Source organism: Rhinolophus ferrumequinum, chromosome 10 (assembly GCF_004115265.2).
Source record: "Rhinolophus ferrumequinum isolate MPI-CBG mRhiFer1 chromosome 10, mRhiFer1_v1.p, whole genome shotgun sequence".
Lineage (NCBI taxonomy): Eukaryota > Metazoa > Chordata > Mammalia > Chiroptera > Rhinolophidae > Rhinolophus > Rhinolophus ferrumequinum.
Genome location: NC_046293.1, coordinates 84,633,270 through 84,658,857, shown reverse-complemented (window position 1 = coordinate 84,658,857; position 25,588 = coordinate 84,633,270). Strand labels below are relative to the sequence as shown.

Here is a 25,588-nt window from a genome sequence, read left to right as displayed (position 1 = left end):
TGACAGTAGAGAATTGAAACAGATATTTCATGTAAGTGCTAATTAACAGAAGGCTGGATAGTCTATGTGACCAGACAAATTAGATTTTAGAATAAGAAATATTAGCAGCAAAAAAAAAAAAAACTTCATAAAGATAAAGGTGTCAATTCATCAAGAGTGTATAATAATTGTATGTACACACTTATCAGGGCTTCAAAATATATGAAGACAAAGTAGATAAAGTTGAGAGAAAAAAAGAGAAAAATCCACAATTATAGTGGTGGATTTCAACATTCCTCTCATAATACTTGATTAAATAAATAGAAAAATTAGTAAGGATATAGACAACTTGAACAATACTACCAGCCAACTAGCCCTAATTGATATTTTTAGAACACCATTCCCAAGAATGGCAGAAAATATACTTTCTTTTCAAATGCACACAAAATAGTCACCAAGACAGACCATAATCTGGACCATAAAACAAATCCCAATCGATATAAAGACTGAAATCATACAAAGTATGTTTTGTGATCACAACAGAATTAAACTAGAAATCAGTAACAGAAAGATTTCTGGAAAATTTCAAAATATTTTGAAATTAACACACTGCTAATGGGTCAAAGAAGAAATCACAAGGGAAATTAGAAAACATTTTGAACAGAATAAAATGAAACCAGAACATCAAAATTTGTGGGAAATTTTGCAGTGCTGAAATGGAAATTTACAGCATTAAATGCTTAAATTTAAAAAAGAAGACAGGTTTACAAATGAGCCTTAAAAACCTAGAAAACAACAACAAATTAAACCTAGAGCAAGCAAAAGGAAGAAAATTACAAAGCGAAAATCAATGAAATAGAAAACAGAAAAACAATAGAATCAATGAAACCAAAAATTGATTCTCAAAAAGATCAAAATAACAATACCAGAAATGAATGAGGTGACATTACTATAGATTATAGAAATATTAAAAGGATAAAAGGGAATATTATGAACAACTTTGTGCAAAGAAACAATTTAGATGAAATGGAAAAATTTCTTGAAAGATACAAACTACCAAAGCTCCCTCAAGAAGAAATAGATACACTGAACAGCCCTATATGTCAACTACAGTAACTGAATTTGTAGTTAAAAAACCTTCCCACAAAGAAAAGTCCAGACCCAAATGGTTTCACTGGTGAATTCTAACATTTAAGAAATAATACCCAGTCTACACATACTCTTCCAAAAATTGAAGAGAAGGGAATACTTCTAAGCTTATTCTATGATGCAAGCATTACTCTGATACCAAAACCAGATAAAGCCATTATAAAACTACAGACCAATAGCCCTAATAAACAAAGATGTAAAAATTCTACTTAAAATGTTAGCAAATTGAATTCAACAATCCATAAAAATAACAATATATCACATTTAGCTTAGAAATAAAATGTTGGTTTAATACTTAAAATCATTCAATATAATTTATCATAATAAGGACTAAAAAAGAAAAACCGTTATCATCATCTTAAGAATGAAAGAAAAAGCATCTAACAAAATTCAACATCCATTCATTATAAAAACTCTCCACACCAGAAATAGAAGGGACTTCCTCAACCTGGTACAGGGCGTGTACAAAAAGACCCATAGTGAAACAACATACTTAATGTTGAAAGACTCAATGCTTTCCCTCACTAAAACTGGGAAGAGACAATGATGTCTGCTCTCAACACTTCTATTCAACATTAAGTACAACTTAAGGTCCTAAGCAGTGCAATAAGACAAGAAAAGGAAATAAAAAACATACATATTGTAAAAGAAGAAGCAAAACTGTCTTTATTCAATGATACCATGATCATCTATGTAGAAAATGCTAAGGAATATATAAACACGGTACTAGAACTAGTCTTAAGATCACAGGATACAAAGTCAATATACAGAAATCAGTTGTATTTCTACATACAAACAACAAACCATTGGAAATTTAAATTAGAAACCCAATACCATTTATAACAGCATAAAATTGTGAAATGTTTGAGATAAATTTAACAAAAAATGTACAATATTCATGAACTGCAAACTATAAAACACTGTTTAGTGAAATTTGAAAAGACTTAAATACATGGAGAAATATACCCTTTTCATGAATGGAAAGATCCAATATTGATAAGACATTAACTTTTCTAAAACTGATCTATAGACTGAATGCAATCTCCTTCAAAATCCCAGCTGTCTTTTTGTAGAAATTGATAAGGTGTTTCTAAAGTTTATATAGAAATGCAGAACTAGGATTGCTGAGACAATTTTAAAACAAAGAAGTTAGAGGACTTACTCTACCTGATTTTAAGATTTACTTAAAATTATAGTAGCCAATACAGTGTGGTGTTGCAAAAACAGACACATATATTAACAGAACAAAATAGAGAGTATACGACCCATATATATGATCAACTGATTTTCACCAAAGTGCTGGGACAATTCAATGGGGAAAGATAATATTTTCAATTAAGGTGTTAGAACAACTGGATATTCATGTGCAAAAAAAAAAAAATACACCTCAATCTATGCCTCATACCATATATAAAAATTAACTCTAAATGGATTATAGACCCAAATGTAAGAGCTAAAATTATAAAAATTCTAGCAGAAAACATAGGGAAAAGGCTTAGTGACTTTGGGTTAAAAGATTTTTAAAACAGGACACAAAAAACCTGAACTAAAAGGAAAATTTGTACATTGGACTTCATCAAAATTAAAAAATCTTTTTGATCATCAAAAGACATTTAAGGAAAAGACAAGCTACATACAGGGAGAAAATATTTGCAAAACATATATCTATCTCATAGAGGACTTTGATCCACAAGTTTTATACCTTAATAAGACAACCAATTTACCTCTTTAAAAAAATAGGCAAAAGATTTGTACAGCCTTCACCAAAAAAACAAGAAAGTCTCAAACATACAAATATCCAATAAGCATATGAAAAGATGCTCAACATCTTTAGTCACTGACAAAACATAAATTAAAACTGACCACTGTGCTGTACACCTGAAGCTGAAGTAGAGTAACACTGAATGTCAAATAAAATCAAAGACAGAGGGTGCCAAAAAAATGTATACACATTTTAAGAAAGGAAAAACTATATTACAAAAAACTATATTACAAAAAACTATATTACAAAAAATTGTAATAATATATATCAATAACAAAAGATGAATACAAGTCATATTTGACTTCTGCAATTACAAGAGGTTCTCAAAGTGGTTACCATCAGCGTAATTTTAATACAGCTTTTTCCTTTCTTAAAATGTGTATACTTTTTTTTAGCACCCTCTGTGTGTGTGTGTGTGTGTGTGTGTGAGTGCGCGCGCGCAAGATGTAAAGTACAGCATAGGGAATATAGTCAACGGTACTGTAACAGCTATATATTATATAATGTCAGAGGGGTAGTAGACTTGGGTTATCACTTTGTGAGGGGTGTAAATGTCTAATCATTTTGTCATTTTGTACACTTGAAACTAATACAAGAAAATTAAATTAAATTTAAAAAACCCACAATGAAATACCACTTACCCAACAAAATGACTAAAATTAAATAAAACTGATAATATCAAGAGCTGGGGAAGATGTAGAGCCACTGGAACTCACACGTTGCTGGTGGGAATGCAAAATGGTCAGTCACTTTGACAGTTTCTTATGAATTTAAACATACCCTTATCATAAACTGAGTAATCCTACTCCTAGGTATTTACCCAAGAAAAACAAAAACATGTCAATACAAGACTTGTACCCAAACATTCATGCAGCTTTATTCATAACAGCCCAAAATTGTAAAGAACCCAAAATGGCCATCAATTAGTGAATAAACAAATTATCATCTATCCACACCAGGGACTACTACTGAGAAATAAAAAGGAACAACTACTGGTAAACACAACATGGATGAATCTCATTAGCCTTATACTAAGTGAAATAAGCCAGACACAAAAGCTAACATACTGTATAATTCTATTTACATGAAATTTTAGAAAGGATAAAACATGACATTCTAGAAATTCATAAAATTCTAAAAAGTGATAGGAAGTAAATCAGTGATTGCCAGGGGTGGGAGTTAAAGGAAGGGAACTGACTGCAAAAGGGCATGAGAACACTTCTTGGAGTGATAAAAGTCTATATTATGACTGGGGTACTAGTCATACAACTGTATACACTTGTCCAAACTCGAATTGCATACTTAAAACTAATGAATTTTTCTGTATGTCAGTTATACTTCACAAGAGCCTATTTAAGAAAAGATTCTTCAAAAAGAGTGCGTTATGAGGAAAACTATGAGTAGGAGACAATATTAATTAGTATCATTACCATATTATTACTGAGTATATACCATGTGCCAGGTGCTTAACCTATATGATTATATTCATCTCAAAACCACCGTACAAAGTAGGCATTACTATTTCTATTTTCTTTAATAGATACAAGATTGAATAACTAGCTAGTAAGCAGCAGAGACAAGATGATTTGAGTCAGTCCAGGACTCTGCAACACAAAGTTGTATTCTCAGAAGAGTTTTACTTTACAGAGTTCAAAAAGCACAGAATGGATATGTATGTATAGACATGAGCTCTGAGTACACTACAAGGTAGGGAGAGTTTAACAGTGTTTGTCTATAGGAAGCAGGGTACGAGTAGGCATTGAGATGTCCATTGTATATTTTAAATATTTCTGCATTGATTAAAAATACTTTTTAAAACAAGCCTTTTTACCTTTTAATAAAAACTTTAATAAAAAATTTAAAAAAATATACTTTATCCCCAATTATTCCATTCATAATGGGTCCATTCCTTTGACTGTTATAACATCAAAATGGTGAAATATTTAGTAAAACAACCTTCTAAATGCTTCCTGCTGTTTAGAAGTAGTCTCTGACATCTAGAAATCAACACCTGAAAATGGCTTACATTAACCCAAAATATACATGTAGATGCCAAATATATACTTGTTGAATGATCAATAATCACACATTGCCTTATTTAAGACTCTGAAACCTACAGGTTAATATTTTCTTTATATAAATAAGCTAGTATCTGGAGTTTTTCTGCTGAGCTCTTTATTTGGATAGATACTGGGACAATTAATTGCATTTATTAAAGTCTGCTTACAATTGAAAATGCCTGGTAATTTTGATGGGACAACACATACCAGGGAATTAATTAGCAATCAAAGGCTAATTAGCAGTAATAAGGTCAAATAAGTAAGAGGGGGTACCAGACATAAAAATCTGAAGATAACAGGCTCGGTATTATGGCTCCCTATTGGTCATCTTACCTTCAGTCTTTTTTTTTAAATTAGTTTCAGGTGTACAAAACGATTTAATAGTTAAACATTTATATCCCTCACAAAGTGATAACCTCCCTCCCCCAATCTACTACCCCTCTGACATCGTGTATAGCTGTTACAGTTCCACTGACTCTATTCTTTATGCTGTACTTCACATCCTGTGACTATATATGTATATATTAAATTATAGTTGACATTCATTATTATTCAGCTTCAGCTTCATGTGTACACTGCAGTGGTCAGGTACGTCTCCCTAATAAGTGGTCTCTCTAATAAGACAAGTGTCCATCAGATACCCTACAAAACCTTTGCAACATTATTGACTATATTCCCCAAACTGTCTTTTGTATCCCTGTTTGCCTTCAGGCTAGTCACCAAGTTACACACCTTTAGAGGTTTTCAAAACTTCAGTTATCATTGATGATGACAAAAGATTGCAGCAATACGGAACATGCAGGAAGGAAACAGATATTGAAAGCCATTATAGAAAAATTTCAAGGCAGGGCTTAAATGAAAATATCTAAGTAATGGCACAGTAATAAAAAATAAAAATGAGAGATGTTATAAATCGTGGACAGAAATCTTAGAATACAGTAGTGATTTAAATTTGGGGCTATGAAAGGGCTTGCAAATTTGTTTTCCCATGCCCTAACTTATAATTACAAAAATAGGGGGAAAGCCAGAAGCGAGCATAATAAAATAGGTTAGAAAAGAAAAATCAAGGAAGGGGCTATAAAATAGAAGCAGGAATTGGGAAACCATAGCAGCCAAAAAAAAATCTCAAATTTTTTTTCTTGGGAAATTGATATAGAAATATTGCTTTTATTACAGAAAGATTAGGGAGGGACTTTTTTAAGACAGGAAAAGAAGAGCTGTGTTTTGTTATAATAAGTTTTAAACTTTGAACATATATCTAGTTTGAAATATTCTAAGAACAATGATACTGGCAATAAGACCCAGGAAATAAAAAAATGTGTAACAAAGCAGCATGTTAAAGTTGCATGTCATCTACATAACAAATGTAAATAAAACTGTCAGAATGAATTTCAGTAGGACATGGACAAACTAAAAAAGTAAACTGAGCTCCACATCCCCGGGCGGGGAGGAAGAGACCAAAGAGCAGGAATGTCTTGGATGGTTAAGGAGCAACATGCACATGCATTAGGCCCTTTTGGCTCCCTCACCTCCTGCAATAAACCAATTACAAGAGTTACTTTTAAAAAAACAAAACAAAACAAAAAAACCTGCTGCTTTAGCTTCCATTAAGTTCACGAACTTTGTTGCAATGAAACAACTTTGTTGCTAACCTTTTTTGATATCAGAGGGATTATTCGTTATAAATTTGTACCAACTGGACAAACAGTTAACCAAGTTTACTATTTGGAAGTGCTGAAAAGGCTGCATGAAAAAGTTAGATGACCTGAACTTTTCGCCAACAATTCATGGCTCTTGTATCACGACAATGCACCAGCTCACAGGGCACTGTCTGTGAGGGAGTTTTTAGCCAGTAAACAACTGTATTGGAACACCCTCCCTGCTCACCTGATCTGGCCCTCAAAGATTTCTTTCTTTCCCCAAAGCTAAAGGAAATATTGGAAGGAAGACATTTTGATGACATTCAGGACATCAAGGGTAATACGACGACAGCTCTGATGGCCATTCCAAAAAAAGAGTTCCAAAATTGCTTTGAAGGGTGGACTAGGCGCTGGCGGCAGTGCATAGTTTCTCAAGGGGAGTAAGTGGAAGATGACCGTAATGATATTCAGCAATGACGCATGTATCACTTTTTCCAGGATGAGTTCGCAAACTTAATTGTCAGACCTTGTACACATCCAGCTGCTTTCAGAATTCCTTCCCATCAGAGGTTCCACAGACCCTTCAGACTCCATGTAACCAACAGGGGCTTCCTCGCCCTAAATCCCAAACCTGTTTCCCCACTTGTACGAATGGCAACACCATCCACCCAAACACCTCTGTCAGAAACTTGAGAGGTCTCCTATCTCTTCCTTCTCTTTCCCCACCCATATCCAGTCGGGTCACCTGCTGCTGTTCAAGTCCTTAAAGATAGTCTTCTTTTATTTTCTCCATTTCTAGTCCCCTTGCTGGTCCTTCCACTTAGGTCTTCAACATTTTTGGCTGGACTATTATCATAGTTTCTTAATAGGTCTCTCTGACTCCCATCTTTCCATATGTCACCTTATCTGAAATATAGAGCCTACTTAATGACTTTCAAATGCATAAAAGTTGGGCATTTCAGGTTGCTTCTTAAAATTTGGCAACGAAAATAAAATATAAATTCCTCAGCACAACATAAAAGCTTTCATAAGACACTTCCTACTTTCCCTGCTCACATTCTGGATCCTTTCCAAGCTGAACTACTTGCAAACCCCCCCGTATGTTCTAACACATGCTGTTCTCTCTGCCTGGGGAGCCTTTTCCCCATCCTCCCAGCGTAAGTAATGACCATCCTTAAGGTTCAATCACTCGGTTTTTATTCCACTATCTTTTCTCCTTGACTATAAACAACTTCAAAATAAGGGTTGTGTTTCTGATCACCCAGCACTTAGTAGAGCAGCTCGTTTAATGTATATTCATTAATTCCATAGTGTGGCCTGCCATAAATGGGCCAGTCCAGTGCTAGTTATTGGGTGACACAAGTAAATATGAACAAAGGGTGCTCAAACAAACATAAAACAATGAAAAAAGCCACCTCATAGTTTTGGTGGAAGGAAGGGAAGAAGGGAGGGAGGAAGGAAGAAAAAAAGGAAGGAAAGAAAGTAGGTCAAAAGAAGAAAACTAGGGGCCGGCCCTGGTGGCTCAGGCAGTTAGAGCTCCATGCTCCTAACTCCGAAGGCTGCCGGTTCGATTCCCACATGGGCCAGTGGGCTCTCAACCACAAGGCTGCCAGTTCAATTCCTTGAGTCCTGCAAGGGATGGTGGGCTGCGCCCCCTGCAACTAGCAACGGCAACTGGACTGGAGCTGAGCTGCACCCTGCACAGCTAAGACTGAAAGGACAACAACTTGAAGCTGAACGGCACCCTCCACAACTAAGATTGAAGGGACAACAACTTGACTTGGAAAAAAGTCCTGGAAGTACACACTGTTCCCCCTCCCCAATAAAATCTTAAAAAAAAAAAACTACAATATAGTAAGTTATCTGGTGGGAATGGAAACTGATGCAACCACTATGGAAAACAGTATGGAGGTTCCTCAAAAAACTAAAAATGGAACTACAATGTGATGCAGCAATTCCTCTTCTGGGTACTTAGCTGAAGAAAATAAAAACACTAACTCAAAAAGATATATGCAACTCCACATTCACTGCGGCACTATTTTTATTTATAATAGTCTAACTGTCCACCAATGGATGAATGGATAAAAAAAATGTGATATATAGATATAGTGTGATATATATATGCTATATAAGTGATTTTATATAGATGTGTATATATGTCATATATATATATATATATCATCATGTTGTGAGCCTGAAACTTATCTAATGTTATTGTCAATTATATCGCAATTAAAATATATAGTAGGTGATCATACTGGGTGTTTACTTCCACATGCAGAAGTTTGTTAATGCAAGGAAAATCACACATTCCTTCAGTGTGTAAGGTGGGAACTGAGGAAAAGAAAACAGAACTTACTCTCCACGAGGATACCAACGGTGCTTAGTGGTAAAGAACATCTTGCTAAGTTGTTCTATCATGGGTCCTTGCTCAAAGTGTTCACCTTTTTCTTCCAGTCTGGTTTTTAGCACTTGATCCTGTGTTTCTTCATGATTATGCACAGGATCTGGCCGAGGGATAGGCTACAAAATAATCAGTAATGAAGAGCATGGAAATGTAGGGCTGTTAGCCAGCATTTGATTGAGTTTACAATAAAACAAATACCATTGTCAAGAATTCATTGTAACACATCAAGGTGGGTAGATAAGTTACTAGAACAGAGTTTCACTTAGTTGAATTATTCACTAAAGAATCAGAAATATTTCTCCTCTCACATCAAGTTTTGAGTTTCTTTTCCAATAACAAAGTTCTTATTGAAAGTTGTTTCCCCCTCAATTATAAAGATATTACTTTAGCTTCTATTTCTCAAAACTATTAATTATACCTATTATTACTTTTTAACTTAAAAGCTTAGTCTCTACCTTGTATATCATTAAAGTGAGATACAATGAAAAATCTTTCACTGAAAATGACTTTTCTTATATCCAATGCAAGCAGGAAAAATTTCAATGTGTTCATTTTAGATGACTGTATTGCCAAAAAATGATGCTTTATGGTAACTTGAGTATACTCATATGTTATAGCATATACTTATATTTATTTAGCTTATGTACATAAAACAGTAAGACCTCTTTACAAGGCAATAGATAAGTGCATGAAGGTGGCACAAGTACATCAGAAATGCAAAGTAACAAAGATACAGTGAGAAATAGAATGGGAGCCAAATCAAAGCCTTGTCACAGAATGCACGATGCACTCATATACAAGGGGAACAAACATGAGTCAAGGAATGCAGATGAGGACACGTGATGAACAGGGATCTTAAAAAATGGGTCTCAAGAAACCAGATTATGAAAAGCCTTCCAAGTTAAACTTCGAAGTAACAGCTTGACACAAGTAGAATGAGAGGGAATAAGGAGAAAGTATAATGAAGAGGTTAAGAAGTTAGGCTTTGGCCTCTGATTCTATCATTTAGTAGCTCTGTGACCTCAGGCGAGTTATTAAAGTACTTAATTTCCCTTTCTGTAAAATCAAAGAAGTAATATCTACCTAATAAGAGTTTGATAAGGATTAAGTGAAATAACAATATTAATATATAGAATGCTTAGCTGTGTCTCACTCTCTAGGAGTTCAATAATGGTACGTAGCTATTAACATTTCTTTTATGTCCTAGAGGACATAAAAAAAAGTTGATATAAGCTTATTTTAAAGAAAAAGTGCTCCTTAGACATTGAAATATTATAAAACAATGTTAAAATATCTTATCTATAAAGTCAAATTTTTTTTTTAGCTTTAAAAAGTTTATGTAAAGTAAAATATTAATAAGTGTCTTTGTAAGTTACTATCAGACCCTGAGGGGTAACAGCAAATATGGGATTAGAGCCTATAATTTTCTCTTTTAGGTTATTATACTTGTTGCTGAAGATAAAATGTTTTAAATATTATCAAAAAATAAAGTTATTTTCAAGTGTTGACAAATGTTCACGGTCTCTGGTTTCCAAGCAGGCTAAATTCTAATATACCACAAATTCTCTCTGTTTTATATGATTAAAAACAGGGTCCCCCCCCGCCCCGCCCCGCACATAGATAAAAGACAAAAGACATTGGAATTAATGGATTCTTTGAAGGCTATAACCAAGAGCCTCTGGCAGATTCAGAATTGATTTTTAGGTAGTATTTGATCTTCTTGATCAATTTCAAAGAAAGGATACTTGAATGCTTCAGTAAATAGGAAAAACTAAAATAAAACTGAGTATCAACTTTATAAAAACATTCATCCTGAATTTCCCATTTTTCTTAAGAATTTTAAAAATTTGACATTCAAAATTTTCCATTAAATCAACCACCAAAAAGAATTGCCTATTACTTACATTTTACTTTATTTTTCCAAGTCATTATTTTTTTGCTTCTGGTATGTCTTTATTTTCCTGAATTAGAAATCTTAAATTTGGAAAACATTTTTCGAATACCGTGTTTCCCCAAAAATAAGACCTAGTCAGACAATCAGCTCTAATGCGTCTTTTGGAGCAAAAATTAAGATAAGACCCAGTCTTATATTATGTTAGATAAGACCCAGTCTTATATTAATTTTTGCTCCAAAACACGCATTAGAGTTGACTGTCCGACTAGGTCTTATTTTGGGGGAACCACGGTCTTAGACTAGACCCCAGGAAGGATGCCAGCCCTGGACTTGCCTGACTGACTCCTCCTTTCCTTTGTTCTTCTTATGTACCTATAAAACCTTCTGCCCATTCTAGAAACTGGGAGGTGGCCTTTTGACACTAGTCCGCTACCCTCCCAGAATGTCGGCATTCTGAATAAACCTGCTTTTCTTTCCACCAAACTTGTCTCTCAATTTTTAACTTTTTCTAGCAGCAGGCCGCTGGACCTTAGCGCAGTATCAAAATCATTTCACTTCCTTAAAACCAGTCTTAGTTGGTATTTCTACACATGACCAGGATCTCTGTATGCAACATGATTTCCAGGGCCTAGAGTATCAAAGAACCTACTAGAGTTGTAGTCCTACTTCCAGGAGAAAAGAGGAAAATCATAAATTTTAAGTCATATCTGAGAATATTTATTTAATGTTATATACTATCATCATGAGATTTGTAAATCTGGATTCAAAAAGAACATACTTTAACAGTAATATGTTTTTAAAAATGTTTCTTACTGTGCAGCCCAATCTACAATTTATTGAGAAACAAACAAAAAAATCTATGTCCCCCCATGTGAATGTTTGTTAGCCCTAAAACAGAAAAAACCCTTAAGCCTGTACAGGGAGAAACAAATTTATTCATTTAATCAATAAATATTGATTGTGCATCTAACAAACAAAAGGTATTACTCCAGGTGCTGAGGACATAGCCAGGAACAAAATAGACAAGGCTCACCTTTTAGTGGTGGGAGACAGACAGAAAAACAGTGTGCCAGAAATGAAACACGCTATTGAGACCAGTAAAGCAAAGGAAAATAGAGAGCCCAGGGGCAAGGGTACAAATTTATAAGCAGTGGTCTAGGAAGGCCTTACTAGGTAATGAACAGGAAAGATCTAAAGGAAAGGAAATTAACTAGGGCGATTTCTGGGGGGAAAGCATTTCAGGCGGAAGAAGCAAAATATACAAAGGCCCTACAGCAGGAACTGGCCTAACATACTTTACGAACAGCAGGTAGGCCAGTGTGGTAGCAGGGGGGTAATTCTGTGAGCGTGACAGGAGGTGATCATCCAGACCAGAGAGCAGAATACTGATGATGTGGGAGGGGAGACAACTGCTACAACAAAGGGAGTGCAACAGAAAGAGGAAGCAAGGAACTGGTATGTATGCAAAGGAATGGTTACAATGATGGAATCTGTGCTGGGTAAGAAGTGAGAATGTGTGAGATACATGAGGGACTGTGAAAAAGTGTTCAATTAGTATAGGTCTCAATGAAGAGATGAATAATTCTTGGGGCTGAAAGACTAGGAGCAGTTGGTAGTAAGCTTGTGGAATTCTTGAAATCAAGATTGGGAAGAAGACTAGAATATCTCTAGGATACAACCACTGGAGTGGGGGCCAAGGTAGGGAGAAAAGAGCAAGAAGTAAGAGGCCAGGGTGTTAGATCATCTACATGAATACTGAAATAATAAAGAATTAGGACAGAAACAGTGTGGAGAGTGTGACAGTATATCTAAAATCTTCAAGGAACAGTGCAAGGATGGAGGCAGGGAGAGAAGTAAACTGTAGGCGGGTAGATGACAGCAACAAAAAAATAGTAGTACATGGTGTAGTTTATTAATATAAACTACAAAGCTAAAAATTGTTTGGGAGAAGGAAAAAAGGTGTGGATATGGCCATGAGGAGCTACAGAGACACCTACCCTACCTACTGCTAGGCCCAGGAATAAAAGTACATAGGAGAGAAAACAGCAACTCCCTCAAAGATTCCCAGTGACGCACTGGCCCCAGGGTACAGCCAGCTTGGTCTCAGGCCCGAAGGTGAAGGCAACGTTTTGGAAGAAGTCAAGTTTCTGCAGGATTCTGCTGTTGACAGTAAGTTCTACAAGTCCAGTGGAGACATTTTCAGAGTTGGGAGAGATAGTGGAGGGTCAGATTCAGGGATGCAAAGAACCGTATGTGGATGAGAGTCTGGATGCTGAGAAATGACCTCTCAGTCTTGGGCTTCTTGGCGTAACTACTAAGATAGGGTAAAGCATGAAACTAGAAATATACCACAAAATAAGAGTGGAAGAAGTTACAAAATAGTGTGAGCAGGAAGGTTTACAGGCCAAAAGTGACTGACTTAGGCCTATTTTCTACACATTGCAAAGAAATAAAACAAAAGAGGTACTGGATTATTGACTATGATATGTGGCTAGAATGCAAAGCAGGCAGACAAGATAGTGAGGTTAAAAGGGGGCTAAAGTGGAATCTAAAGAAAAGAATAAATGAATGAACTAATCAGAAACAGTCTCAGAGACATAGAGGAAAACTGGGTTGCTCCATGGGAGGGGGGATGGGGATAAGGGGAAGGTGAGGAGATCAGAAAGCACAGTCAGTAACCACAAGATTGCCATGGGGTTACAAAAGTCATTTTGGGGAATATAATCTAATGTTGTAAAGATTTTGTAGGGTATCCGATGGACACTTATCTCGTTAGGGAGACCGCCTCAGGGAAGATTTAGAGGCCTGATCACTGTACACCTGAAGCTGAAGCTGAACAATAATGAATGTCAACTACAATTTTATATATACATATAGTTACAAGAAGCGGATGCAGCATTAGGAATAGAGACAGTGGGAATGTAATGGCTGTGTGCGATGTCAGAAGGGTAGTGGATGGGGGAGGGGAGTTGTCACTGTGTGAGGGATAGAAATGATAAATGTCTAACTATTACATTGCTTTGTGCACCTGAAACTAATAAAAAGAATGAAAAAAATAAATAATTAAAAATGAATCTGCTTAAAAAATAAATAAATAAATAAATAATAAAATTTAAAAAAAGCGGGGGGGACTAAAAGCTAGCAAAATAACATTAACCTACTTTGTCAAATCAATCAGTACTCTGGCCCTAGTAATAATTTTTAAAAATAGGTACCACTAGATGCATCATGTGATGACTTGAATTATCTAATTATTTTCTCCTCAAAAAGCAAATCAAACATTACCAAATATAGTAAAAGATGGCTTAAAGAAACAGGAGAAAACATTTCAAATATAAAATTATAAAAAATTATAAAATTATAAATTTACCAAGTTAAGGTAAATTTATTAAAAACAAAAACAAAATTTCTTCTATCTACTCCTGGCTTTTAAAGAAATATGGAAAAAATTAAACCAGGCCCATGTTGGCCAAGCAGGAAAAAACAGCAAAAAAGAAAAAAAGGAAGGAAGAAATTTACCAAACAGTAAAAGGATTATCAGAACCAACACAATATAAAAGTTATGAAACAGTACTCTAAAATACAAGTTTTTCATAATTCATTAGCTTATAATATAGGATAGTACGAGACAATGTGTTTTATAAATTTGCCAGGTATGTTTGATCTTTAGTCAGAAATCTACCAAACTTTATACCAGAAAACTGATGCCATAATTGTGTTTAAATGGTTCTCTCTGTGTACTAAAAATAGCCATTAAAGATGAAAAATAAGAGAAAAATCAAAACAGCAAAATAAAACAGCCAAAAGAAGATCTAAACCAAATTTAAAAAATCAAATAAAAGGAAATCCCTCTCTTTGGATACTGTAAAAAAGTGTGAATATTTCTAACAGGAAATTAAAAATTATAAAAGATTTTTTTCATACATACTTTTGTGTGTTCATATGGAATGTCCACAGAAGGATGGTAGCATACTATTGTCCTGCCATCAGATGTCAAAGCAAGCTCCACTTTGCTAAAAAAGAATGTTTTAGAAACAGAGTTATACTGTATTCAAGGTAGAATGATTATTCTTTTTTTTCTTTTTTATCTTATTGGGGACCCATCAGCTTTCCAGGACCCATCAGCTCCAAGTCAAGTCATTGTTTTCAATCTAGTTGTGGAGGGCGCAGCTCACTGGCCCATGTGGGAATTGAACCGGTGACCTAGGTGTTATGAGCACCACAGTCTTAACCACTGACCCATCCGGCTGCCCCAAAATGATTATTCTTAAGAGCTAAAATTAATTAATCATGAATCCTGGAAGAAGAGATACCATGTCACTAGACTAGCAAAACTGGTACCCATATTATAGAGCACAACTCCGACCAAACCACAAAATACATCAGTTTAACTACAACAAACCTTTAATTACCCACTATTTTATCTAAGTTATTCTTCAAATTATTTGTTTTTAGACTATCCAAATCTTTGAAAGAGACTGTCATTTTTATTCATCACTATTATTGGAACTTTTTTTCCTTACCTAACAACTGACTTCAAAGAGTTATAAGAAGAATATTACTTGGTTGAATTATTAAAGTTGAAGATTAGCAAGGGTAAAGGATCACCTGAATTTCTGATCATCAAGACTGTAGCTGAGCACTTTTCTAGATCAGCATTTCTCCAAGTGCCTTTGGCAGAACAGAACAACTGTTAAGAAGCTTCCCATAGGGCGGCGGGTTGGCTCAGTTGGTTAGAGCGCAGGGCTCATTATACCAAAGTCGTCGGTTCGATTCCCACATGGGCCAGTGAGCTACGCCCTCCACAACTAGAGTGAAAACAACAACTTGACTTGCAGCTGATGGGTCCTGGAAAAACACACTGTTCCCCAATATTCCCCAATTTAAATAAATTAAAAAAAAAAAAAAGAAGAAGCTTCCCATAAAAAGGGTTTTCTGGTCAAATAAATTTGGGGCTTACTGAACATTATCCCTTCCCTCCATTAACATCCCTCAGAAGAACACATTTTGGGCAATACTCCTCTAAATATTTCCAGGAGTTCTCTAGCTGCATCTCATTCCTTCAGGTACCATCTAACCAAGCCTGTTTTTCAAAGACTCTGGTACCTATTTAGGTTGATGCAAAAGTGATTGTGGTTTAAAAGGTTAAAAGTATTTGCAAAAACCGCAATTACTTTTGCACCAACCTAATACTATTGTACTTAGATCATATACATTCCAAGGAGCACAACTTTCAGCTTTTATCAAACTTATGTATTCTCTAGATATCTATAAATTTAGGCTTCTAGGATATCAACACCAACCAGATTTGAGCCAGACTAGCAATTAAACTAAAAAGTGTATTTTAACTAACAGGATAATGTATTAGGTTGTTTCACCAAGATTTTACAATTGAATACCATAACGTGGCTATGAAAAACATTTAACCTATCAAATGATTTGATGAAGGATGGAGTTTTACATAATGCAAAATACTTATAAGACTCATTCTTTTCAGGTTCAAAAAGCATTACCTATATTATCTTGTCAAATTTCATCACTATCTTAGCATTTACTATGGTATTTTGCCATGTATAATACACTCCAGTGTATATTATGCACACCCAGGTTTTGGCCCAAACTTTCGGGGAAAAATTCTTTCATTTCACTTTTTTAATTCAAATTTTTATTTGTTTACACTTAGGTACTTGTTTTTTGTATTACAAAGGAATTTTAGCATTTATTTTTTAACGTATTATGGTACAAGAAATTCTATGTACCGGTAACAAATTTACAATATTTATACATCATAGAAGGCCAAGAACTCTCCATCGTTGAAAGTTCATCGTAAGTTCAACAAAACCGATTATCATATTCCAGGGTACTATTTTGCATATGGATATCATTATTGATTTCTAGAATTACACTTTTAACTCATAAGCATAAATAAAATAATTAAAAACATTTTTATAAATACGGAATTAGTACTCCCCATGTATAATGTGCATCCTTATTTTTCCTTCACATATTTCGGCAAAAAAGTATGCATTATACACAGCAAAATACAGTAAATGTACAATTAAAACTAGGTAGTGTTAAGAGGAAAGAAAATGCATTTTTACTAAAATTTGCAATAAAAAATACAGCTTTAGAAAATATCTTGCAATTTCTGCACATCAGACACTGCTACAGAGGAAAAAAGATAACATCTTACTCATACATTATTCCCAGCAATGACTAGAACCGAATAAGTATGAAATAAATTGTGGTTGAATTAAATATTTGTAATCTAGGAGTATTCAGTGTCAAACAAAAGATAAGATAAATAACTGCATAATCTAACAGATATGAACCCTAAACATATAAAAACTAATTAAGTTTTCCAAGAAGCTACATATCTGTCTTACAACAAATTAGTAGTCACTGAAACAAAATGATAATGATTTTTATTTAAAACATTTATAGGCCCAGATACTGGGTAAAGAAGATCATTGAAATCATTTTAAAAATAAAATTAAGGAAGGAATAATCAAAAAAAGCAGAAAATCTCCAAAACAAGAAATAAAATTAAATTATTTCAGATACAGCTAACAGACTGTTATTTTTTCAATTAAATTTTAATACATACCAATTATAGTCATCTGGAAGAGAAGAATATGTGGATTTATGACAAGCCCAATAAATAGCTCCATCTGCAAAAATCCCAAAAAGTAAAGTGGATTTAGTTAATTTGAGCATATATTCTCACATAAATGTAAAGCTGGTTTCACTCATTCAACCAATATTTAATGTTTACTATGAAACAGGGATGTACCATGGGCCAAGCATTCAACAAATAAGATCCAGTCCCTACCCTCGGAAAGGGTACAAGTCTGGTGAGAGACGGACAAGTGAACAAACAATTCCGATATAAAAGATAGGCCCTGTTGGGATGGGTAAACACTGGGATAGGGATAGGTGGGTGGGCACTGGGATACGTGGGCACTGGGGTGGGTGGGCACTGGGGTGGGTGAGCACTGGGATGGGTAAGCAATGGGGTAAACACTGGGAGAAGGGAACAGAGACAAGTTACAAAACAGAACTGTGCAGGTTCAAGAATGCCTTTCCAGTGGAGATGACATCCAAGGTACCTTAAGCATGAGGGAATAAATAGGTGTTGGTAAGGGGTGAGTATAATGTTCCTTGCAGAGAGACTAACAAGTGCCAAGGACCAGAGGTAAGAAAGAACATGAAGTATTTGGGGATTCTAAAAACTTTCATGCGACTGGAGTGCATAGCTCATAAAGGGGAAGTGTTAGGTAATGATCCACAAAATAAATTGTTCATAATTAATTGTCCTTAATCAAACTGATCGTATTTTAAAGCACATTTTCCTTTTTTAGAATACCTACAAATCCAAGAGCTATAAGTACTTTAAAAAGTTTGTGAGAGGTTCTCCTATGTTCAGAGAAAGGGTGTTCTGATATAAAGAAAATATAAAGAAAAAAATGTAAATGTAGCTTATATAGTTAAAAGCAAGTTCTGAATATCTCTTGGCTAAAGCGAAGGAAGAACTTCTCTCACCTGAGCCTCTTGCTCCTCAGTATGAAACACCATCCCCACTTTGTTCAAACATCACTCATCCTTCAGAGCCAAACGCTACTCTTCCATGAAACCCTTTCCCCCTCCCTGCCCCACAAACTGCATCACAGAGGGAAGAGTTCTCTACTGCACATATCCCACAACCAACGCTTCATATGACATTGCTGCACCTTCTTTGTAGTCATTTTTTCCTGCATCAGTTATTTATGTGTATCAAAGATGTGTAAAAAAGATGTGTCTTCCATCTTTGTATACCTATCCCTTCCCCAAGGACTGCATACACTCAGAGGTCTAAATATAAATTCTGAACTAAACCATAAAAAATACCTTAACAACATTCACTATCATCCTAAAAGATTGTTCAGCAAAATGTCAACCCCCAATTTCTATTCATGTTAGATAACAAAATACAAGGAATGAGAAATTTAACCTCATCTCTCAAAAGATTTATTAATTTTCAATTAGCTGTGCTAACACAGAGGAGCATTCAGTAAGACAAAATCAGAGAACAAAGTAAAACACATGTACACATTTTATTTTCTTGTTTGACATTGTTGAGGATCTTCCTAATTATGCATAGATTAATATTAAAAGAAGTTTTATTCTCTGAATACAAACCAGGTGGATGATGTACGTGTCATGTTCGCCGAAAGAAATAGGGTTGGGTGGCAGCATTAAGGAAGTGTTCTTAAATAGGCAGGAGGGAAAAGTCAAGACAACAGTATTCAAGAAGAAACCCTGTAAAATGTCCGCTTTGTACTTACGGACATTTGTTTGTACCCTCATGACTTACATCACATTCTACCTCCTATTCCAGGTCTTTCCTGTTTCCATCGCTTTCTGTCTCACCCGTGAGTCTACATAAGTTCCTTATGGCCAGGAACCACACCATGTCACTAGTGTGTCCCCTACAGTGGCTACTGATAAAGTGATTGCCAAATTGCCTCTAAAATGTTACTTTCTACATAATTAACACTTGAAAAACTCGTATGAAATCTTATCAAGAGAAAAATTCTAGATATGGTTAGTATCAGAGGTTCTAAATATGTAATTGGAACTGATGCCAAAGTTAACATCAATCAACTCAAGGCACCTCAATGTGCCAAAGAGTTTCAGTGAGTCAGCCCTCCAGAATTTATCTGTTACATTCAAGTGTGTGTATATATGTTTAATTGCATTTTGATAAGCAACATAAAAGCTGATAGCCCCACTTAATTTACAAATGTACAGCAGAAAGTATATTTGACAAAGTAAGATGGGGAGACCTAGGTTTTGATCAGTTTTCATTGACCAGATATTCGACCTTGGGTAAGTTTCTGAGGAGCAGAGATCTCAAATTTCTTTATCTTCAGAGAACATACCATGTGGTATTATTCAAAGTTGTAAAATTCAGAGCTGTAAAGGTTAAGTGGCTTACTGTGCTTAAAAAAACTGTAAAACGTTCTGCATTCCCATGTTGACTGTGTATTTTGGAAGGTTTTAGGAGTTCCTTCTAAAATATAGGGAGGCCTTGTTATTTTTGTTCATTGAACTTTCTCCCTTAATCATTGTTTTGCTTTGCCTCTAATCTTAATGTCCTTCCTTTTTGTATAAAATATCAACAATAATAGTAACAATACTATTACAATACTTTACCTTCAATAATACTAATGATAGGAATTGCGCAGAATCAGGGCTTTGGGATGCAGGAAGTTAGGTAGCTACTGAGTACTACGATGACTAAGTGACAATGGAATAATTTTCTGGGTGAATTAACCTATTTAACTACTTATTTTGACAACTCCAATCCACTCAGATCAGTTCAACAAACATTTAATTATCACCTACCATGTATGAGAGGCACTGAGGAAACCAAAATAAATTAAGACACTGTACAAATTTACAATGTAGTGGGTAAAGTACACATAGACAATTTTCACTTATCCTGAGGCAGATTAACTGGATTTCAGATTAACCCGAGTGAGGACTGATTGCTGTTTCAGGACAGGGACTAGGTAAAAACTGAGTAGGTCTGATTTCCCATCATTCCTGTCCAGGCAAAGGGAGGCTAAGCAGCAGGGGTCTCACTCCCACTTCTCAACAACAAAAATGCTCCTAGGTAATCAAGAGCTAACTGTAGTTTTGTTTTGTTTTGACTCTGATTTTAGTTTATATCTAATGTCTGTTAGCAATCTCCTCCGTTTACTTAGTTTATGATACTTTTACTTACACTTCTTATTCTAGTTTTCAAACAACTCTTTTCCCCTTAACTAATAAATGTGAAAGAAGAGATTAAGGCGAGGCAGAGATGTGTAAATAAGTTGGCTGATGTAGCTAAACAGGAAAAAGCAAACTTACTGTAGCCCTCTAACTATGTCTGCTTTAGAAATGGGAGAATAGCATTCACAGACACTGGCAGAAAAAAGTGAAAGTAAGGTTGGCTGGGAAGTAAGATTTTATTAATTTATTTACCTATATGGGTCAGTATTTTGACTATCAAACATGTATTAATAGGTTTTGAAGAAAAAGACTACGTATATTTCTTTAGAAAAGTAGAAATTACATTTTACTTTCTTAACAGCTAAATACATAGGAAAAAACACAAAGAGAATACAGCAAAATATTAACAATGATTATCTTTGTAGGATAGAATTGTAACTTTGCCCTTTATTTGCTGATTTTAAGTACTACTAAAAAAATATGTGAAAATATAGTAAATATAAATGATTTAAACCAGAGAAAGCTCCTCTTTATTAATTCCTCACTGGCCGTCAGCTAAAATGCCACTGTAGTCTACAGATAACCTATTTGGTCCATATTTTTTACTCTGCATTTATACATACACACACACACACACACACACACACACACACACGGTAGATCAACTTTTAAACACACGAATGGGATCATACAATAGATACTGTTCTGTGACATATTTTTCCCCCTTCCATTTGGAGAGCTTTACACATAGTGAAAATGTATCATAATTTATCTATCCCTTTTTGATAAACATTTAGGGTTTTCTCCCTTTTTTCATTATCGCAAACACTCCTGCTATTAAAAGACATATACAATAACTAAATGCTTAATATTTTCTATAATGAACACATATTTTTATAATATTTGAGGAAGTTTTAAACTCTTTTAAAATATTAAAAAACTCACTTACTTTGAATTGGAAATAAATGTTTCAAGATAGATGTGTTTGATAGCGCCCATTTTACTGCTGCTAGCACCATGGTGAATCAAGATGCTTATCAGGTGGTATGAGAAAAAATGATTTGAAGGGAAACTGCTTTTAAAATTTGCTTCTGGGCATACCTATTTTCATCCCTGCATAAAAGATAAAAATAAAAATAAAAATCAGTGCTACCTACGGTAAATTAAAGTGACACGATATATTGATCACTACAAGCACACGACAGGAATCACTACCTAGAACCACAGTCTCCTAATGCAAAACTTTTAAGCAACTTCCATTTCTATGCAATATAAGACAATGAGCAACATCATCAAAATATAAAATCAGAAACCCCAGAACTATGTCCATTACAATTTCTCTTAAATGCAAACTTCTCAGCACCTGGTGCGGCTCTTCCCACTTACAGAGTGCTTAGCAAATGCGTCACTACTCTTAGAAACATTCACGCATGCTACACAGAGCATCCGCCTTCATCATGCTAATGTGTCTGTCTGTGTACAACGCCCTCGTGTGTGGTACAAGTACCACACACAAGATCTTAGTATTATTACATCTCTTAAAGTAGTATTCTGTTTCTGATTAAATGAAATTATTCAACAAGAAGGCCTACCCTTGGCCTATTAAATACTGATTTAAACAAACACACACATTAACACACTGAAGTCCCAAATATAATTCACCACCTTACATATGTATAAGGTTCTTAACTTTCCAAGGTGTTTTCATTACCATTTTATTTCACTCTCATATTAATCATATGAGGCATCTTTGACTCATGAAGAAACTAAAGTACAAAGTTGAAATGACCAGCTTCCAAGAACGTTAAGTCAGTCACCTACAAACTGGGAAACACTGGGCAAGTCATTAACTAAATGACCCCTGGTTTCTTCCATGGTAAACGGGGAAAACCACCACAATCTCCATGGCTGTTGTGAATAAGAGACCTATGAGCATTGCTGCATCCCTTGTTTTAGTTGGCCTCGATGATTATTAGTTCCCTTACCCCATATTGATAAAATGGAATCAGGCCAAGGACCTGTCTTGCTTGCTAGACTAAACTATGCAGGTTGATTCCTTTCATTGTCAATCAACTACGATCCCTAATTTCATACAGTGTGCTTTTTATAGTTTACAACCCACTTTCCTATACAGTACGTGCTTTTTCATAAGTCTGCGAAGAAGGCATCTTCATTTTACACGTTAAGAGCAGAGGCTCAGAGAGGTCAAACGACGGACATGCCCACTATACCAGTGCTTAGTGAATGGCAAGGGTGGTATGCAAACCCTTGTCTTCCGAGCACGAACCGAGGAACAAAACATCTTGGGGGGACTTAGGTCCCCCTCTGCGCGGGGCAAACACACCCAGCAGGGGATATGGTTATGAGAGTGAGAAAGAGAGACAGAGACAGAGACAGAGAGACAGAGAAATTCTGAGGGCCCGGAATTCAACCCCGAAGCAAAAACGGCAGAGGGCCTCGGAGGGCCCGAAGTTTGAGGAACGGGCTACCAAGAGCACGGGGACTAGCACCCAGCGGGAGATCCGAAAGACCTCGACCTGGGGAGGTCCCCCGAGCGATTGGCCGAAGCACGAGGGGAGGCCCACAGGAAGCGCGCGGCCAAACGTCGGTCCTTCTGCGGGACGGACCGAGTCTAGTGACGCCAGAGGCTTTATTCTGGCGCGAACGACAGGTAGGAGACCTCGACAACTGCCGATAAACCTTCTGGGCCTGCCCAGCTTAGCTTCTAGGGACTCCCTAACCCAAGGCGGGAAGGGTAACGGTTACCTTGACAGCTGCTCACCGTGAGCCTGCCATCTTGCCTGAAGCCGGGTCCTGCAAGACCCGAGTCTACGCGCCTCCCTGGCGTGCGGGGAACTCTGGGAAATGTAGTCTTGCTGGAAAGAGCCTCGGGTGCCGCTGGAGGACGAAGACCCAAACTACGTGCTCACACATTCGGTTGCTGCAGCTTCCCTGCAACTTTACCCATGTAGCCCCCCCAAAACAAAATCACTGCCCCACGCACACATCCTTAGAAAGTAACAAGCATTATTTTAAAGAAAATGTTATACTAATAACTAAAGTAACTGGAGATCCCTTCTTGGTGGATGAGTTAAGGTTTCCCAGGGGAAGAGGCATTCAGAGAAGCACTGAAAAAGAGGTGGGGTTGGCTGTGATGTTTGAAATGGGGAAGTGAGGAGGGCCTCCAATCCGAAAACCCAGCGCTATGTTCTGAGAACTGTGCTGGCTATTCAGTATGGGAGAAAGAAAATGTGCAGAATCCTGAACTTTGCCTTTTATCTTGGAGGGAGAAAAGGCCCCTGAGCCTTTGCACTTTCTGTTCTCACTGCCAGCAGTGCTTTTCTCTCACTTCTTATGACCATTGCCTTACTTTCTACATGTCTGGCTCAATTATCATCTCAAAGAGGACCACACCATTAAAATAGCCTCACTCACCTTTATCCCATTGTCCTCTTTTATTTTTCTTCATAAAATTTACCCTTATGTGATATTAGTTGTTTCCTCGTTTAATGTTTGTTTCATGCTAGAATGCAAGCTCTATGAACGCAGGGACAAGTATATATCTTGCTCTATACTGTGTACGAAACCAACATCGATAACTATGCTTGGACTCACTATAGGCCTCCAGTATTTGTTAAATGAATGAAACAACTAATTAACACTGCAAATATCCAAGATATTAGATGATCGACTGCTAAACTTGCAGTTTAACCTGAATGTTACCTTTCCCCCACAATTTGCAAAGTTGTGTATTAATGTACATTTTTCTGAAAATGATTCATAGCTTTTATTATTTATTTAAGGGGGTTGACAAACCCCTCAGAAAGTTAAGGGGCCATAGTGCTGAAGTGATTAATATTAAAAATAAGTGAACATAATTTCACAATAAAGAAAAATAAATGTGTGTCACTGTGGTGTCTCTCCTCATTTCCCACAGAATATCAGGCTCATTTCTGCTGCTAATCTTTGCTCCTGTGGAAGGCCCCATCTGTCCTTTCTAATCTCATCCATCCTTCAAAGCCACCCTCTAATGTCTTTCTGGACTATGCTGTACAAGAGGCAGAGAGCAGAAGCAGATTTGAATGATCAATTGAACTTGTCAAATATTCACTGTGCAAAGTGGAAGAGGGATGAATCAAAGATGACTCCAGAGGACATGTCTTGATGGCTGTGACCAGAGGAAGGATGACTGACTGCCAGGGAGGCTCACTTAGTGGTACCAGGAAAGGTTCACAAAGCTGAGACGTGGAAAGAAATCAACCACAATGATGAGAAAGAGAGTAGAGACAGCTCTAGGCTGAGGGAACAACTTAGGAGTCTAAAGGGGGTGGAAATATGCTGGAGTATGGTGTGGAGGAAAGTGGCAGGAGATGGAGTAAGAACCAGGTCACGTAGGGCTTTGTAGGCCGTGGTGGTGATAGCATGGAAGTAGGACACGGGCCATATGAGTAGATGTTATTCTAAATGCAGTAGACAGTCACTGAAGGGTTTAACACAAAAGAAGCGACATGATATATGTTTTTAAAAGATAACTCTGGCTGCCCTGTGAGGAGTGGAAAAATTGCAAGCCCGTCTAATGAGACTGTTGCTATACAGCAGTCGAGTCAAGAGATGAAGGCGATAACGTGATGGAGGGTGGCAGCAGTGGAGATGGAAAGAAGGGAAGAGAGTCCAGATTGATTCTGAAAGTAGAAATGATGATGGAACTTGCTGATGGGTTGGTTGGATATGGGAGGTGAGAGAAGAAAGACACTTCAGGTGACGCTTTGATTACTAGCTTTAAGGAAGAGGGAAGGAGGAGCAGGTTTTCGAGGTCTGATAAGGGTAGAAATGAATGATTCCATTTGAGAGTTGTTTGGTTTGAGATACCTCTGAGATATCCAAGTAGAGATGTAAAATGATGCAGGTGGTTAGACAGATATGTCTGAAGAACAGAGG

At 36.2% G+C, this 25,588-nt stretch overlaps 1 protein-coding gene across 3 annotated transcripts in view; it reads right to left on the bottom strand.

Annotated features, from left to right (window-relative positions):
- Positions 1–23,483, bottom strand: part of MRPL42 (mitochondrial ribosomal protein L42) — a 54,701-nt gene extending 31,218 nt beyond the window's left edge. For 2 of the 3 annotated variants that reach the window (XM_033118047.1, XM_033118048.1), the window contains exons 1-5: positions 23,417–23,483; positions 21,600–21,763; positions 17,499–17,574; positions 14,820–14,904; positions 8,950–9,113 (exon numbers count right to left, since the gene is read on the bottom strand). In XM_033118047.1, coding sequence (XP_032973938.1) covers positions 8,950–9,113; positions 14,820–14,904; positions 17,499–17,574; positions 21,600–21,669 — 395 coding nt within the window. In that variant the 5' untranslated portion in view covers positions 21,670–21,763; positions 23,417–23,483. The remainder of the gene's footprint in view (positions 1–8,949; positions 9,114–14,819; positions 14,905–17,498; positions 17,575–21,599; positions 21,764–23,416) is intronic. The other variant, XM_033118049.1, reaches the window with a different exon arrangement.
- Between the last annotated feature and the right edge of the window lie 2,105 nt (positions 23,484–25,588).